Source organism: Symsagittifera roscoffensis, chromosome 7 (genome assembly GCF_963678635.1).
Source record: "Symsagittifera roscoffensis chromosome 7, txSymRosc1.1, whole genome shotgun sequence".
Lineage (NCBI taxonomy): Eukaryota > Metazoa > Xenacoelomorpha > Acoela > Convolutidae > Symsagittifera > Symsagittifera roscoffensis.
In genome coordinates this window covers 1,825,677-1,845,514 of record NC_087068.1, presented here as the reverse complement: position 1 = coordinate 1,845,514, position 19,838 = coordinate 1,825,677, and the positions used below count along the sequence as shown (strand labels likewise).

General features: G+C 35.2%; 1 protein-coding gene across 1 annotated transcript in view; it reads right to left on the bottom strand.

Annotated features, from left to right (window-relative positions):
• LOC134851087 (uncharacterized) overlaps positions 1–19,838 on the bottom strand; it is a 35,942-nt gene that overhangs the window by 13,798 nt on the left and 2,306 nt on the right. The window contains exons 2-4 of the mRNA XM_063867011.1: positions 18,148–18,373; positions 11,175–11,613; positions 2,309–2,651 (exon numbers count right to left, since the gene is read on the bottom strand). Coding sequence (XP_063723081.1) covers positions 2,309–2,651; positions 11,175–11,613; positions 18,148–18,373 — 1,008 coding nt within the window. The remainder of the gene's footprint in view (positions 1–2,308; positions 2,652–11,174; positions 11,614–18,147; positions 18,374–19,838) is intronic.

The window sequence follows — 19,838 nt, the reverse complement described above, 5'->3', positions numbered from 1 at the left end:
CCTGATTGACTGCCATTTTCTTGCAGTTTTTAGCGAAGTGCGCGGCCACTATAATTATTGCACATGATGTTTTTCGCTTAACAATATTCTCGAAGAGTAGGTATCAATGGATTTTCACATATAAATGCACCTGTCCATTGAATCCATTTACTGGCTTTCTCTTCACTCTTCATGCAACTCCCACTTTGCCCTGGGTTGTTCGATTGCCTCGGGTTGAATTTAATTCGTCCAAATCTTCAGAAGTCCCACAATGACTCATTTGTTCTTAAGTTTTCTTTGTTCCCTCACTACTACTTGCATCACTAGGGCTCACTGTTTCCATGCAAATTTGTTTTTTTTTTCGTCAATCTTCATGTTGAACATAAGAAACTTCGTAGAATGCAATCTTTCTTATCACCGAAACCGCACCCTCGAGTCAAATCAGAAAGGCCACGAAAATATGTTCCATGGTTTTTTTGTCCATCTGTTTCTGGCCGAAAGTCGTAAAGCTTCTATCAGTGACATTTGGATCTTTCATGAATGAGTCCCTCGCCATTTTTCACAGCTCTATAAAAAATTTAGACAATTTTTAGATGTAGATACTTCTGATAAAAATATCGAGTTAACGCTGTCCTTGTCTGCCTTTCGATAGAACTAGTATGGACTTCACTCTTTTTGTTCGCTTCTCTCCGGGTGCTTTCTTTAAACATTCTTCTATCTTCATCAAATCTGCGATGTTCCGTTATTGCAGTATTGATCCCTGTGTCTGTCTCGGTCCGCGCTGTCTGGTCCCCTGTGCATGGGGATTCTTTTGATGTGGGCTAAATATTTTCCGGTAATGATGCTTTCTAGTAAGTCATCTATGTCAAGTTCTTCTTTTGCGATCACAACTGATTTTCTGGATATAATCTTCCCATGCAACCGGCGGTTCCTGAGACGATCCGCGACCGAAAACATCTTGGCCGCGATGAGCTTAATTCGTATGCGACTGGCACAATGTGAAAGTACTGCACTTGTACTAATGCACTTGTACAACTGCGCTTGTACTAATGCACTTGTACAACTGCACTTGTACTAATGAACCGTATAATAGCAAAGATAAGACATAAGAGAACCAACTTCAATTCAGTATTTTATGATCCATAATTTGACCTCTACTTCACAACCATAACCCGGGATGACCAAAAGTACTAGTCATACAATTTCCATATATGGAAAAATGCTAGTCATACACTTTCCATACAATTCTATACGTACAGAAAATTGCATGAAAGGTCTATGATTAGTATTTTTTCATATATGGAAATTGTATGACTAGCATTTTTCCATAAACCAAAAATTTTGATTTTTTACATTTAAATTTCTCAAAATTTTTTTGGTTGTGTTCGTAACCGAACACAAATGACATAAGCCTTAATTACTCATCGTAGTAACCAACGGTTTGGCCGTCTCGCATTAAAAATGCATTGGAAACAGTGTGATATTTGTTACTTCTGTCTTACACAAATAATATAACGAAAGTAATGAAATTTTACATTTTGGCGATAATTTTCAAAGATGATTATTTCTAAAATTTGAATTTTTAAATTTTGAAATTGTATGACTAGCATTTTTTTCAAACCATTTTTTTCCTTTTTTTATGAAGAGATACCAAAACAACTATAAAATACCTTTGAAATTTGATTGAACTCATTTTGCAAAAATGTATGAAATTTGTATGACTAGCATTTTTCCATAGACTAAGTGTATGAAATTGTATGATTAGCATTTTCGGTCTATGGAGGTCAACCCGGGAATGTAACCAACTCGTTTCTATGGTAATTCAAATAAAAACAATTTTGGCACGATGACAGCCACATCCTTACAGACCAGTGCCAGCCAATCAATCATTCAAATGTGAAGCACCTAAGGCAATTGAATGTAACCAAAGGCAACTCGTATTGACTTAAAATCAACTAAATAACGCAACTCGTACGAATCGATATCTGGCAAATGGGGCAAAAAATCAACTTCAGGAAATCGGGACGCTTTTGCCCCTGAAGTTAGATTTCGTTTGCCAGAGTGCGGACCTGTTTTTTACTGCATCCAATTTCTGAAAGCCAAACCGATCATTTTTCTGGATGCCTCGTGAGTCATCATGAGCTAATGTTGAGAGGGAGCTGGCGCTTATAAACACGATTTTGGTCAAAGTTTCAAGAAATATCTAAAAGGGAATGTTCCTCGTCTTCATTAAAGTAATGTGAAAAAAATGCGGATATGCTTTGATTTTGTTTTTAAACAGGGCAAAATGTCAAAAATGGTCAACAGAAAAGTTGCAGTTCAAACTTACTTTTCTGGCAGCTTCTCCACACATTCTGACAACACATCAATCTGGTTAGTGGTGGACTGTTTGCTGCTGAGAAACACGACCTTATTGGGCTGAATTCGGTAGGGAGACTCAAGTACCACCAAGCCCACATTGTTCGTCCTGGACAGTTTCGTTAACTCATCTTTCGTATTTGACTGGACTTCTGATTCCAGGTGTTGAAAAATCTGGTTTTGATCAGTGATGAGTCGCCATCTTGCGGCGTAGTTCAGGAATCGATACTTGAGCTTGCATTTTTTGTTGGATTCGTTGATTGGGCTTAGTAAGAGCAGGCTTCCATCGTCGAAACAAATTAGACGAACATCACCTGTAAATGAGCATGAAATACTGTAACCTAAAACGTCTTGTTTGATACTATCAGGCCCCTTAGAGGGGGGGGGGGGGGGCGTTTAAAGAACCATTTGTCATAGTTTGTGGAATCACCCCGATATTTTAGTTATGCCACAGAAACTCATAAAATTTGGAATTCAATGTGAAGAAAACTTTTTAGAACTCACCCTCACTCATTAACATTAAACCCGGCAGCAGTTTTAAAATTGGCACCTTTGGCTCAGATATTTTAGTCTAAAATTCCCCTTTTGATTTTATTTCTTTTCACCAGTGAATTTTGTTTCATTTCTTTAACGCGAGTGTGTACTCCATTTGAGGGGTAGCGCGGATCTAGAGTTTTCTCGCGTAGAAGTCAGACTTTCAAAACTACTCAAAATCTTTACCGATTTTTTGCCCGGACGACACCTCGACAATCCCACAGATTCACCCCTGCCTGGAAGGTGTTTAAATTGTCTGAACACCGGGACAACACATGCTTTTTGGTGAAAATTTTCTAACGGGCGTTTTAAAAATTGTCCAAGTTAATTTTGAGGGGATAACTTAAGAAGTTTTTGGCTCTTAAAATGTACTTTTTGTTTCTTCGTGTTATTAATCCGGATTTATAAAGATTTACACCATGATTATAATTATAAATTAGCCATCCTAAGTTATCGATATGCTAATAATTATGTTCAGTCGTGAAGGCCGTGATTACGTGCTGACCTTCGCGGCAACAGTCAGGCCGTAAAACTTCAACATGAAAGACAATTGTCAATTATTTGTAACGCCAAGTATGAGTTTAGAAGATACCTTTATTCGTTAATTTTTTAATCTCCAGAGTTAAATTAAAACCCATTGATTTGAGACTCCACGAGCAAAAAATCTACACAGAAAAGAGGCTAATGTTGTCTAAGAAAAAATTAAACTTTAAATCGAAACTATTCATGATGACATCCTAAACTGTACTGACTAAAGATAATAATTTTATCAAACCGACAAATATAACGTTTGAACGATATAAATTACTGAGCAGGACACAAAAGGATAGAGAATCCTACGAACAATTTTTTAATCTCCAGAGTTACAATAGTACCCATTGATTTGAGACTCCACGAGCAAAAAATCTACACAGAAAAGAGGCTAATGTTGTCTAAAAAAATTAAACTTTTAATCGAAACTATTCATCATGACATCCTAAATTGTACTGACTAAAGATAATAATTCGGATATCAAGATTTAAAATTCCTTGCGGTTAAATACATGTATTACGTTATTGTGATTTTGTATTTTAGTATCTCTTAGCCTTGACCTTTATTGATTAATCAAGTACCGGTTAACTTTACCGTCTACTCTACGAAGACTACTTCGAGTCACTAGTAGCTCTCTTTAGACTACAATCAGTTTTAATTCACACATTAATTTTATTCCGTTTTAAACTTAGTTAGATAATAAAATTACCAGTGGTAATTATACACTTTTATTATGGCGCAGTCAACAACTCATTCGAATCTGCGGGGAATACCTGCCTTTTGGCTAAACCACAGGGTAGAAGCTCCCACCCAATGGAACAACTGTATAGACCAATTTCACCTGGCTATCATTGCGAATTAAAATCTAGATATAGACAATCTGAAGGAACCATTGGAAGGGGAGACTACGTTACCAATCCTTGAAGGCGCCCAGGAGTCAGAAACTGACCAACAGAGGAAAGCTAGAGAGGCCAGGAATAAAGAGACAATGCGAGTCTACAAACACGCAGAGAAAAAAGACTAGCAGCAGAGAAACGAAAATTCGGAGGAATGAGGAGATATGAGGCCGACAAAAAAGTAAGATCAATCCTATACTTGGCCTTAGGAGCGAAAGGGAAAAGAGTCTTTGCCCAAAAACATCCAAGGGTAAAAGTCCTAGGAATCTCGTTCAAAGAATTTTTCGAACTGCTAGAAGCGGCTTTTATCAAACCGACAAATATAACGTTTGAACGATATAAATTACTGAGCAGGACACAAAAGGATAGAGAATCCTACGAACAATTTTGGGGCGCACTATCAGGTTTAGCAAGATCTTGCGAAATTGGAATCAATGCTGAACAGGAGTGGATCAGATACGTATTTATTTTTAACATAAAAAAATTGTGACTTACAACATAGACTACTTTCGGAAACTCTCAATCCAGTGGATGCACTCAACCAAAACACCATCGACGAAAAAGGCTACTACAACCATCTGAAATTAACAAATATGACTAGATCATTCAACACGACAGGAAGTAGCGGCAGAGTGTACAAAAAGTTTTAATAATGTAAAAAAGGAACCAAGCTTGAACATAGAAAGATCAAACACTTGTATGAAATGCGGGAATGCTTTTACCATGGGTCGTCTGAGTGTGTGTCCGGCGAAAGAAATAGTTTGTAATTTTTGTAAATATAAAGAACATTTCGGAAGACTGTGTAAATCGAAAGGAAGAAAACCCGCTGTTAATACTGTAGAAGAAACTGTAAATAGTCAGAATTGTTCATATTCCCCAGAAGACCTTCAAGCAAGAAGTGAAGAAAATTTTTGCGGTGTGATCAACGCGTGGACCGAAGAGGGGATCAGCGACAACGACGACTATTCCGTTCTTAACATCAGTACCATCTATGATACCACTGGCTTGGAAACCAAGAAATTAGTTAACATCGGACTGGGAGACAATGCGAAAGTTAATCTGAACATTCCAGTGGACTCAGCGAGCCCAGTGAGCTTCCTGAAACAAAACGTTGTACACGAATTGAAGTTGAGAAACCCACAATTGAAAATACACCCAGTAGACAAGAAGACTAGGGAACTATACTGCGGGTTTACCAGTGATACAATCAACATCATCGGGAAAGTGGTAGTGAGAATACAATCCAATGGATAGACCGCGGACGAAACTCCATTTTTTATCACTTCTGGACATCAGAGGAATATCCTGGGAAACGATAATCTACCACAAATCGGAATCGAGATAGCTCAACGACAGCTTCTACTACCCGTCAACAACATAACACTACCAGAGTGTGTAAGTTAAACAATCATTCAGACACAATGCTTAATCTGTATCATAAGTACAAAGGATTATTTAACAGAGTTGGGAAATCAACATTGGACAGAAAAATTACTTATTTCCACTCTCCATTCAAACCAAAGGTAGAAGAGTTCCCCTGCATTTACTAGATAATGTAAAGATGGAATTAAATAGAATGGAAAAAGAGGGGCATATTGTGAAGTTAAACAAATGAGATGAAGACTGTTTTATTGGTCCAATAGCGATTACAAAAAAAAGACGGTAGTATCAAGTTGGCATTACATTCGAAACTACTAAATAACCAGATGTTCAAGAACAAATATCAGATGCCAAACATACACGAGCTTATCGACAACATAGCTCTCCAACTGTCCAGCAAAGATTCAGGGGAAGTTTGGTTTAGTAATCTAGATCTAAAAAATGCGTACAGTCAACAACAATTATGCACAGACACTAGTAAACGGTGTAATTTCAGCATTGTAGGGAGTGAAACCAACGGGACCTAAAGGTTTTTAATGGGTTTTACGGACTAGGCGATAGGCTAAACGAATTCCAGAGGGTGATGGATTCTTTATTGAAAGACATTCATTTTACCAATTGTTATATCGACGACATTTTAATAGCTTCCAAAGGATCATTAAATGAACACAAAGCGATTTTATCAAAAATTTTAAACATCTTGGACAACAAGAATGTGGCGGTAAAATGGGAGAAATGCGCATTTTTCCAAAAAGAAATAGAGTGGCTGGGCTTCAAGATATCAAATTTGGGCGTGTAACTATTGGTGGGAAAATCAAATTCACTAAAAAGCCTTCCAAACCCTATAAACATATCCGAATTAGGGTCATTCTTCGGGTCAATCAACCAATATATGAAATTTGTCCCGAACTTGTCAACTCTAAGTTCCCCCTTACGACAGAGAGACATTCACGTTATTTAACGATAACAAATTGATAGTTCCAGCGGCTCTAAGGTCGCCATTCTTGTCGCTACTACACGAAACGCACCCAGGACAGTTCGGGATGAAATCCTTGGCAGAGATCATTTGGTGGCCACATCTATACAGAGAGATCTATTATCATGGGAAAAACTACATCCATTGCATCAAGGCCGGTAAGAATCTAAAAGTGATATTAGGTACGAACTATACGGAGAAATTACCAATTCTGGTCAAACCAAACGAAGAAGTAGATATAGACTTTGCGGGTCCATTGGACAAAAATTGAGGCAACTCGAAATAAGTTTTGTTAAGCATCGATCGCTTCTCAAAATTTCCGTCAGCGGAGGTAGTGAATAACACCTCGGCTTCTTCGATTTTAGTATTCGATTGTCATCTTCACGGATTTCCAAAGTCTATTAGAGTCGACCATGGGTCATGTTTTACTTCAACGATTTTAGAAACTTCTGCGAGAAGAACAACATTAAATTAATCCTGTGTATTGTCGGGGATCACAAATCCAACGGAGTCGTAGAACGACTCATCTGAAAGACATTAAAGCAAAACTATTGGCAATGTCGTTTAACGATCCAAAATTATCTGTAAATATGGCTATTGATAAAATCATCTGAAATATTCGTTCAACGAAACAATCATCCATTGGATGCTCTCCTTTTTCAAAACATTTTAATAGATCCCCTAACACGTTTTGGAAATCTCTGGTCTCACACGCGATTAGTTTAGATAAGGGGAAGTCAATACTATCAACGAATAGAGCGCAAGACTGGGGAGCAGATGACGCTTTCGGGGATGGCCATCTGGAAAACATAGCGACGGACAAAAGGGGGTATGAGGGCGACCCTTCGGACAAAGTAGACAGAAATTTTCAGCGAGCCCCACTGTCAAACTCTTTCAGCCACGGAGGTAACTGGTTTAGGAGGACAGTTAACCGAAGGGAAGGAGAACCCTACTTTAAACCACTTGGGGGAAAACCATTGTCGGATACGAAACATACGGTTACATCAGACAATGGACACGTGATCAGAAAATCTGACTTAGTTTTTAATAAAATCCAACAGTCGGTCCCCAGTAAATTTTCGGCAGTACCGAATTCGTTAATTAATAACTATGATTTAGCGGGGAAACGAAAGAGAAACTCCCTGTTGAAGAGACCAGACTCAAACGCAGGAGGCCCATCGACGAGTTATAAACCAACTGGAGAAAAGGCAGCTAAAAGGAGTAGAACGAACACCCCGAGCACGAATGGTTCAAAATTCGCGTTTAGTAATTTAGAGTCCTTGCTAGAGTTAGACCTTTGGGATAAAGTTATCGACAATTATTTGGGTACGGACTCGGAAATTGTATATAATACACCGACTTTTAATTTGCAGAGTGATTTAGATCAGTCAAGACGTACCTTACCAAGTCAAACGAATACACAGACGACGATTACTATCCCAACGGGCACAGGCGATGACCCAATTAGAATAGACAGCTCTCCGAAAAGACATTGGAGACGCCCAAAACGCCGGTCTGCAACAAACCTGGGTCAAGAAGGAATGAGGCCCCCCTAATTTTTACGGAGACAGGCGCTTCATTGACCAGGTGACTCTAGGAACAGAGACTAGCGAATTAGTAGATTCCGATGACGAAGCCCTAATAATATTCTCAAGCTCAAAAAGTCTACAGACACAGACAACTTACTCATCGGCGTCCCCATCGGACTATTTGACACCAGTTGAAGATATACCATGGCACCCAACACTGGTGGCGGAAACCACGCAAGGCTCCTTCTCAACACCTACTTCTCTAACAACAACACCTACTTCTCTAACAACAATGGTAGCGAAAATACCATCTCCATTGGTAGAAGTCAGTACGGACATTCAGGACGATGACGGCAGTGACATATCCTCAGGCATAGATACAGATGTTAAGGAGGGCGGCCGATAGTTTCCATGATAGATTTAACGCCACATATTAAAACTCTGAAAACTTTTAAACTCTCGTAGCACAATTTTGGCGCTGACATATTATTATTTTTTTCATTATCTCGAGCTTATCTCCAGTGGATTACTCATTTTACGTATCTGTACTAACTCTCAAATTGAGCGATTTTGTACATTTTTATTTAGTTAGTTATGTAGGTTAGCTTGTTTTATTTGTAGAAATGTCACATAACCCCAATTGTACATATCATTTTGTCAACTGTACAGTCGCTGTAGATATCTGTGTAATCTTGTAGGTAGCCTGTATATATTACCATATAATCACCTCCATTGTAATTTGTACTCTCTGTTAATTTCCATTGTTGCTAAACGCTGTTACTTTTTGTTTCAAATTTGGCTCTGGTGGAGTGAGGGGAGAATGGAGTATATGTGTGATATTGGCTACATTGGGGAGCGGGCAGATATAATTTTTTGTGCAGTGGGGAATGTTGTGATTTAGTATTTTAGTATCTCTTAACCTTGACCTTTATTGATTAATCAAGTACCGGTTAACGTCTACTCTACGAAGTCCAGTGGACTTCGAGTCACTAGTTGCTCTTTTTAGACTACAGTCAGTTTTAATTTACACGTTAATTTTATTCCGTTTTAAACTTAGTTAGATAATCTAATTACCAGTGGTAATTATACACTTTTATTATCCGTTTCCATCATCTTTTTTGAATTTGCGCCGAGTTCGCACTTGATTACATCGATTGAAAACCCAAACTAAAAATAATACAGTTAGCCAGGAAAAAAGTAAAAATTGCACAGAAAGCATAGGAATCATCCGTGTTCCTACGAAAATACAAAACGCAGGTAGGAAAAAGTCTTAACTTACACCCCACACACTGCTTTGATTCCAAACACACTGTTCGGGTAAGAACCCCGACTACTACGAAACAGCAGGTTCGCGTATGTCCCAAACACAAAATTGATGGAAAATGTTGATCAACACAACTGAGTGATTTCTTTTCCTGCAATTCGGCTAAACCCGATAAGAGCTACCGATTTATCGAAAATTCAGAGGCAAGGGCGTATACAATGTTCGTTAAAAGGATAAAAAGACATTGTACGAAGATAAAGGCAACCAAACAAGCAGGCAAGCAAACACTGGAGCAGAGAACCAGCAAAAATGTAGAAAGTCACAAACCGAGACAACCGAAATAATTCAACATTTAAAAAAGACTAGCAAACACGGGAGTAGCACTTGGGAAAAAATCAGCAGCGAGGATTTACAAACACGTGGCCAGAAACAATGCAAACAGCAAACAAAACAACATGGAAAAAGCACAAGAAGCATCCCAAAACCAAAAGGCGAAATCATCTTTATGGTACCGGTGTCATCAACATGAGACTCCGAAGTTTCATCGTCGTAATAGTAAAACGAAGTACTACCAGAAAAGGCACACAGAAACAAGTTCAACAAGGGTGTCAATTAGGACAAGACCTGGAACCCTGGACTCAAAATTGGGTAACCCTATACCTATTATTTCCAATCAAAACGACAAAAGAAAAAGACACGAGACACCCAAATCGCCATCAAACCTACAATGCAAGCGCCATCCCCAAAGAGCTAGTACGCGCAACGGCTGAGCAAAAAGGGCACATAGACAAGACAGAAGTGAAGGTCTGCCTGCAGTTTTTGAGGGAATCGAAATTAGAATAATCCAAAACGAAACTACAGAAGGACTCTGAAACTGTCAAAATCTCATCGGACAGGACAAAATATCGGACAGGAAACACATCAAAGCCGAAATGATCAAGAAAAACCAGGAATCAGAAAGGGGCAACTGGACGAAAACAACACGAAGTCACCAGAGGTAGAACCAGTCCAAGGAAACGGAAAACCAGAGGAGGAAAAGAAATCAGACCGCCAAGGGAGAGACTGCAGTGCGAGGAAAACTCAACAAGAGATGAAGTGAGAAAAAGAGGAATATAAGAAGAGTAAAGCTGATTAGACTGAACAAAGTTTTGAGCTAAACCGGGGAGTGTCATCCATCCGGATTTATATCGATTTATACCATGATTTTATTTATAAATAAGCCATCATAAGCTATCGATGATGCTAATCATTTATGTTCAGCCTTGAAGTCCATGATTGTGTGGTGAACTTTGCGGAAACAGAGAAGCGCCTTAAAATTTCACCTTGGAAGCGAGACTGCTGTCTATGATTTGTTGCGCCAAGTTTGAGTTTCGAATATACCTTCATTTGATGTCTCTTTAGCTCTAAAGTTATATTGATACCCATTGATTAAAGACTCCAGAAGGAGGTAATCTAGAATCAAAGGAGGCTAATGTTGACTAGAAAAAAAAAAGAAAAATCTTTTCGAAACATGTTTGGGATTGTCACCCAAAAACTGATATCTTAAATAGTACTGACTAAAGATAATCATTGGGATATCAAAACTTTTGAGCTCCTTGTGATTAAGATAATGTACTTATCTTACCGCCATCTTCTCTTAATGTGCACCGAGTTTGCATTTCTTCTCAGCGGATGACGTTTGCATGTAGTTTAGCTGCAATTTTTTTTCAAATGAAATTTAGACTCACATATCTTTTTTACTGAAAATCTGATCGGACTTTTCCCAATGTTCTGGTTTGGCAGCAGTTTAGACCACATTCTGAAGTTGCACTTGTCCAGAAATATCATGACATCTTTTTTCCTACTGGTCAGCGGGTAGTGGGAATTTTTGGACCAATCTGTTTGGGTTTCGATTGTTATTAGCTTGTCTTGGTGAGCTAACTGGGTCCGGAACTTATCACAGTTTGCGGCCAAGTTTTCAACCTTAGTAATTGTTTTTTTGAGGGTGAAATGTAATAACGGGGGGCAATGTTGCTCGTATTTCTTCACAGCATAAAGTAGGATCGGCCATTTGGTCAGCATCTGCATGGGTTTGAGAAGGAAGGCGCTTAGAGGCATCATTTGACACTTGGGATCCTTCTGAAGTTCTCGCAGGAACAATGACAGTTGAGGGTGCGACTCGATGTCCTAAATTCATCATTGTTGGTGATTTCAAAGTACGCCGCAAGATGAATCCATTAGAAGCATTGAAATCGGCTACAATCGGTTCAAAATGATTGTAGAATTAATTCTCATAAGAAGTGGTAGTAGAATTACTTCTTTATAAGAATTACTTCTTATAAAAATGACTCTAGTACATTGAAATCGGCTACAATCGGTTCAAAATGATTGTAGAATTAATTCTCATAAGAAGTGGTAGTAGAATTACTTCTTTATAAGAATTACTTCTTATAAAAATTCTTCTAGTACATTGCAATCGGCTACAATCGGTTCAAAATGATTGTAGAATTAATTCTCATAAGAAGTGGTAGTAGAATTACTTCTTTTTAAGAATTATTTCTTATAAAAATGATTCTAGTACATTGCAATCGGCTGCAATCGGTTCAAAATGATTGTAGAATTAATTCTGATAAGAAGTGGTAGTAGAATTACTTCTTATAAGAATTACTTCTTATAAAAATTCTTCTAGTACATTGCAATCGGCTACAATCGGTTCAAAATGATTGTAGAATTACTTCTCATAAGAAGTGGTGGTAGAATTACTTCTTTATAAGAATTACTTCCTATAAAAATTCTTCTAGTACATTGAAATCGGCTACAATCGGTTCAAAATGATTGTAGAATTAATTCTCATAAGAAGTGGTAGTAGAATTACTTCTTATAAGAATTACTTCTTATAAAAAATCTTCTAGTACATTGAAATTGGCTACAATCGGTTCAAAATGATTTTAGAATTAATTCTCATAAGAAGTGGTGGTAGAATTACTTCTTTATAAGAATTACTTCTTATAAAAAAGATTATAGTACATTGCAATCGGCTACAATCGGTTCAAAATGATTGTAGAATTAATTCTCATGAGAAGTGGTAGTAGAATTACTTCTTATAAGAATTACTTCTTATAAAAATGATTCTAGTACATTGCAATCGGCTGCAATCGGTTCAAAATGATTGTAGAATTAATTCTCATAAGAAGTGGTAGTAGAATTACTATTATAAAAATTACTTCTTATAAAAATGATTCTAGTACATTGAAATCGGCTACAATCGGTTCAAAATGATTGTAGAATTAATTCTCATGAGAAGTGGTAGTAGAATTACTTCTTTATAAGAATTACTTCTTATAAAAATTCTTCTAGTACATTGCAATCGGCTACAATCAGTTCAAAATGATTTTAGAATTAATTCTCATAAGAAGTGGTGGTAGAATTACTTCTTTATAAGAATTATTTCTTATAAAAATGATTCTAGTACATTGCAATCGGCTACAATCGGTTCAAAATGATTGTAGAATTAATTCTCATAAGAAGTGGTAGTAGAATTATTTTTATAAGAATTACTTCTTATAAAAATTCTTCTAGTACATTGAAATCGGCTACAATCGGTTCAAAATGATTGTAGAATTAATTCTCATAAGAAGTGGTAGTAGAATTACTTCTTATAAGAATTACTTCTTATAAAAAATCTTCTATTACATTGAAATTGGCTACAATCGGTTCAAAATGATTTTAGAATTAATTCTCATAAGAAGTGGTGGTAGAATTACTTCTTTAAAAGAATTACTTCTTATAAAAATGATTCTAGTACATTGCAATCGGCTACAATCGGTTCAAAATGATTGTAGAATTAATTCTCATGTGAAGTGGTAGTAGAATTACTTCTTATAAGAATTACTTCTTATAAAAATTCTTCTAGTACATTGAAATCGGCTACAATCGGTTCAAAATGATTGTAGAATTAATTCTCATAAGAAGTGGTAGTAGAATTACTTTTTATAAGAATTACTTCTTATAAAAATTCTTCTAGTACATTGCAATCGGCTACAATCGGTTCAAAATGATTGTTGAATTAATTCTCATAAGAAGTGGTAGTAGAATTACTTCTTATAAGAATTACTTCTTATAAAAATTCTTCTAGTACATTGCAATCGGCTACAATCGGTTCAATATGATTGTAGAATTAATTCTCATAAGAAGTGGTAGTAGAAATGTTTCTTTATAAGAATTACTTCTTATAAAAATGATTCTAGTACATTGCAATCGGCTACAATCGGTTCAAAATGATTGAAGAATTAGTTCTCATAAGAAGTGGTAGTAGAATTACTTCTTTATAAGAATTACTTCTTATAAAAATTCTTCTAGTACATTGCAATCGGCTACAATCGGTTCAAAATGATTTTAGAATTAATTCTCATAAGAAGTGGTGGTAGAATTACTTCTTTAAAAGAATTACTTCTTATAAAAATGATTCTAGTACATTGCAATCGGCTACAATCGGTTCAAAATGATTGTAGAATTAATTCTCATGTGAAGTGGTAGTAGAATTACTTCTTATAAGAATTAATTCTTATAAAAATTCTTCTAGTACATTGAAATCGGCTACAATCGGTTCAAAATGATTGTAGAATTAATTCTCATAAGAAGTGGTAGTAGAATTACTTTTTATAAGAATTACTTCTTATAAAAATTCTTTTAGTACATTGCAATCGGCTACAATCGGTTCAAAATGATTGTTGAATTAATTCTCAAAAGAAGTGGTAGTAGAATTACTTCTTATAAGAATTACTTCTTATAAAAATTCTTCTAGTACATTGCAATCGGCTACAATCGTTTCAATATGATTGTAGAATTAATTCTCATAAGAAGTGGTAGTAGAATTGTTTCTTTATAAGAATTACTTCTTATAAAAATGATTCTAGTACATTGCAATCGGCTACAATCGGTTCAAAATGATTGAAGAATTAGTTCTCATAAGAAGTGGTAGTAGAATTACTTCTTTATAAGAATTACTTCTTATAAAAATTCTTCTAGTACATTGCAATCGGCTACAATCGGTTCAAAATGATTGTAGAATTAATTCTCATAAGAAGTGGTAGTAGAATTACTTCTTTATGAGAATTACTTCTTATAAAAATGATTCTAGTACATTGCAATCGGCTACAATCGGTTCAAAATGATTGTAGAATTAATTCTCATAAGAAGTGGTAGTAGAATTACTTCTTTATAAGAATTACTTCTTATAAAAATGATTCTAGTACATTGCAATCGGCTACAATCGGTTCAAAATGATTGTAGATTTAATTCTCATAAGAAGTGGTAGTAGAATTACTTCTTATAAGAATTACTTCTTATAAAAATTCTTCTAGTACATTGCAATCGGCTACAATTGGTTCAAAATGGTTGTAGAATTAATTCTCATAAGAAGTGGTAGTAGAATTACTTCTTTATAAGAATTACTTCTTATAAAAATGATTCTAGTACATTGCAATCGGCTACAATCGGTTCAAAATGATTGTAGAATTAATTCTCATAAGAAGTGGTAGTAGAATTACTTCTTTATAAGAATTACTTCTTATAAAAATGATTCTAGTACATTGCAATCGGCTACAATCGGTTCAAAATGATTGCAGAATTAATTCTCATAAGAAGTGGTAGTATAATTACTTCTTATAAGAATTACTTCTTATAAAAATGATTCTAGTACATTGCAATCGGCTACAATCGGTTCAAAATGATTGTAGATTTAATTCTCATAAGAAGTGGCAGTAGAATTACTTCTTATAAGAATTACTTCTTATAAAAATTCTTCTAGTACATTGCAATCGGCTACAATCGGTTCAAAATGATTGTAGAATTAATTCTCATAAGAAGTGGTAGTAGAATTACTTCTTTATAAGAATTACTTCTTATAAAAATGACTCTAGTACATTGCAATCGGCTGCAATCGGTTCAAAATGATTGTAGAATTAATTCTCATAAGAAGTGCTAGTAGAATTACTTCTTTATAAGAATTACTTCTTATAAAAATTCTTCTAGTACATTGCAATCGGCTACAATCGGTTAAAATTGATTGAAGAATTAATTCTTATAATTTTTAAACCGATCGTCAATTTTCAAAGTCTGTTCTTTTTTCTTATCAAAATCAATAGATTATTTTAAAATTCAGAGAAAACTTCAGTAAAAAATAATTCTTATGCCTACAACTACCCGGGATGGAAAAAAGCTAGCCATCATTTTTCATTATTGAAAAAATGCTTGTTATACCATTCCATGCTATTCCATAGAAAAAAAATTGTATTAAAATAGCATGACTAACATTTTTTAAAGCAATTGTATGACTAGATAGCAATACTCAAAAAAGTAGCATAATTGCGGAATAAACTACGTTTTGAGATGTGTCAAGTGAGTTGTTTTACTTTATTCCCTCAGTATTGTAAAAATAGTGATTTTTCGGATAGATTTAGTTTTTCATGTAATTTTCTCATCGAAAAATAACAATTAAGACATTGTGATTTGCGATTTCTCTGTGTAATAAATCTGGTGGGTGGGTCTAACAGAAATGTTCGTAATTTTTCAAAGAACTTGTTTAGCGACTAAAATGAGAACTAAATATTATTTCTAAATTTTGGAAACTTTGAAAGGAAAAAATACTTATCATACAGTTTTCACTAGTGAAAAGTGTATGGTTAGTTTTTTCCATTCCCTAAAATCAAACATTTGCCAAATAAAAGGTCTCTGATTCAAAAAAACCTGAAAGAAATTTTGAATGGTTTCACAGTTTTTGTTTGTATAGAAAAAAGTTTGCCAAACAGTTTTCATAAAAGGCAATTGTGCGCAAAGCATTTTCTTCACGAACTTCTTTGATGGAATTGTAAGATAAGCATAAGCATAAGTATGGAGGTGTATTTTAATTGAATCCCCGTGTTGACAAAAACTTCTTATCATACAATTTCCATATATGAGAAACTTCTTGTCATACAATTCCATACAATTCCATTCGTACGGAAAATTGTATGAAATCTCTATGATAAAATTTTTTCCATATATGGAAATTGTAAACTAGAAGTTTCCCATATCTGAAAACTGTATGAGTAAAAGTTTGTCATTTATGAAAATTGTATGATTAACACTTTTTAAAATGAAGTGAGACAAAAATTACGTCAAAGACCATCCCATAAAACGTGCAATCTCTGAACAGAGAAGAAAACTTGAAAAATTTGCAGCCGACCATACTACCAGCCGATTTTATTTTTAAAAATTTATCTTAATGCTAATGCAGAGTAAGTTCGGTGAGCAGACAAAATAAGAGCCCGAATCATTTAGGCCGACCAAATATGAACGACACTTGTGAAAATATGAATTAATGAACGACACTTGAGAATAACTTGAAAAGTGAATACACCGCAAAAAGTTTTCGGGGTGCTAGTTAAACCGACAAAACAATAGCAGACAAACTAAAACCCGACTAATCAATTTTTCCCGGAAAAAATTTCAACATCAGACGCTAAGAAAGAGAAGGTCAGGTCGAGAATCGACTACAAACTATAGTTATGAAAGACAATTGCCTTGCCTCCAGCCGAAACATACAAATGTTTTATAAGTTTTTTTTCGGAAGTTTTAAAAAAATTTTGCTTTTATGAAAAAAGTGATTATCATACAAGTTTCAAAAAACAAAAACCTCGAATTTTTCATTCGATATGATAAGCATTTTTTTGATTCCAAAATTTTTTCCTTTTTTTGAAGTCCAAAGCGCTTCTATTGAACAATAAACGCTATTATCTCATTTGAACATTTCTGAAATTTGTTTTCAGAGCATTTCTGATTTTTTTTTACTAGAAAAAGTTCTTATCACACAACTTTCATATATGGGAATTATATGACAAGAGCAATTTTTTCATTCCAATTTGAAATGCTGTTTTTGATGAAAAAAAAACATAAATTGAGCAAAAAACGCTTTTGACTCATATACAGCTTCTTGAAAAACCTTTTCATAAGATTTCTGAAAACTTTATCAATAATGAAAAAAGTGCTTGTCATACAATTTTCATATATGGGAATTGTATGATAAGTGTTTTTTTTTCAAAAAACAAAAACCTCAATTTTTTCATCACCCGACTGTTTTATTAGAATCAAACAGCCGCAAAAATTAGTTTAAACCTTTTTTCTACCATTTTTCAAAATTGTATGAAAATTGTATGACAAGCATTTTTTCTATACACTTGATGTATGGAATTGTATGATAAGCGCTTTTGGTGTATGGAGGTCAACCCGGGTCTATTGTTTTCTCTCTTAACTGAGTGCCGGAGAGCTTGAGTTTCATTTTAGATCTGATATGATGCTTTGACCCTTCTCAAAAAGCGGCTGGTGAGAAGAAGTTATGGCGCCTCAAAATGCTCTGTTGCGGTCAAGTTAAGCATCATAGTAAAACATTTAATGTCATAGTTCGGATTTTGAAATATGTTTCACTCGAGTTCTCTGACTTTCGAGCAAATTATTTTCCAATCAAGCTAAAATGTAGCGAGCCACGAGAGGCAATCTATGCTCAACAGTTAATTAAAAAAAACTGATCGAAATTTGCCGTTTTAAGCTGTCGAACTTAGTCGCTTTCAAAAGTTCAGAATTTCATAAATTTGTTTTTGAGTTACAGGATTTTCTTTCAATAATAGCATAGCAATGGTCTGGTCTGACCCGGTAGAAGACCATTTTTGAATCATAGAGATTAACCTGTAACGCCTTGTTCTGTGACTCCTTATTCGAACAGTAGAACGTGAAGGGCTTCTCGAACAGCTCATCCGCAAACTCCCCCACTACTTTGATGCATGCAGGCTCCATCTGCACATTGTCACCTTGCACCTCCTCCAGTTGACCTATTAGCCGGTCAGTGACCTCTGTAATTGTGGTGATGTTCAGGAAGAGATTCTTGCATATGAATTTGTGAGATGAGGCAAACCTAGAGAACAATTTCTGTTTTTAAGTTATTCTTATCGGAAGTCATCAAAGTTGGCCTTATACGAGCTGTTCTCGGCTCATTGCAACGAACTGCAGCTGACTCTAAAATTTGTGGCCATAGGTGATTTTGAACAAAATGTACGTGTTTTTTTTAAACTGTAACAAGACTGCTCGTATCAGGGCGAGGTCCTGAATGTTCCGACTGCCTTTGAAAGGTCTATGAAGAAGAAACAACATGAAAAAAATAACTGTAAGAAAAAAAATTAAAAGCCATATAAAAAAAAGTGGAAAGCGTCGCTCCTAGTAACAATTCAAACTACGGCAAAAAAGCTTCTTTCAACCAATTTGGAACGATTTCTAAGACGGGTTAAAACTCCTCTTAGTCGTCAAAAGCGCGAAATGTATCGCGCTTTAATTGTCCCAAATTGGCCAGAAGGGCAATTTTTATACATCCATAACTTTTAAAAAAAAGATCACAGGTGAAATATCTTTTCAAATTTAAGCTTAGAACAACAATACTTTTTGAATGATGTAAAAAATTCCTTCAAACACGGCTGGTTATGAAGTCGAAATTTGTCTGAAGAAGCAAAAACCACCCCGAGCAGAAATATTCCGTTATTTCCGCGGAGAACGTCAGAACAACAAGACTGCTGGCATCAAAGTAAAGCCCTGAAAGTTTATACTGCTTTTTATGGTCTATGGTGCAACTTTTGCTTTGAAATTTTTGCTGAGTTTTTTGTATTTTAAAAATTTGTTGAAAAGTTTTGATAATCATCCTCCAAATTTGTTGAAAAGTTTTTAAAAATCATCCTCCAAAAAGCCAATTTAAACAAAGAGTGGTGGATTTAGCTTCTAGTAACGTAGCAATTACGACAAATAGCTTGCTCTAACGCATTTGGAACGATTTCCAAGACAAATTAAAGCTTTGCTTACACGTTAACATCGCGAAATAAATCGCGCGTTAATTGTCCCAATTTGGCAAACTTTTCTCCCAAAAAATTTACAAAAAAATCACAGGTAAAAGGTAAAAAGTCTTTTTAAGTTTGAGCTCAAAACAACAACACTTTTCCAAAGTTATAATAAAACTTTCCGTCAAAAATTGCTTGTTAAAAAGTCGAAATTTGTTCCGACAATTATTCCGTCACTTTATGCGAAAGTCGAAACAACGAGGTTGTTAGAATCAGGGCAAAATCTTAAAAGACTATTTTACGTCAATGACGTTATTTCTCGTTTTTTCAATTTATCCCCCACACTCTATGTAAAGTATAAACTGAAATATAATGACTATGCTGATTCTAGTAACATAATAATAAAGAAAAATTGATGGCTCGCATCTTTTTGTAATGATTCACTTTGCTTTTTTGGATTTATCACAATTATAATTATTGTGGACAAAGTAGTCTCAAGTTCAATCCTTTGTGAAATACAAAAAAATGATCGCAGCCAAAACTTCTTTTCAATTTTGA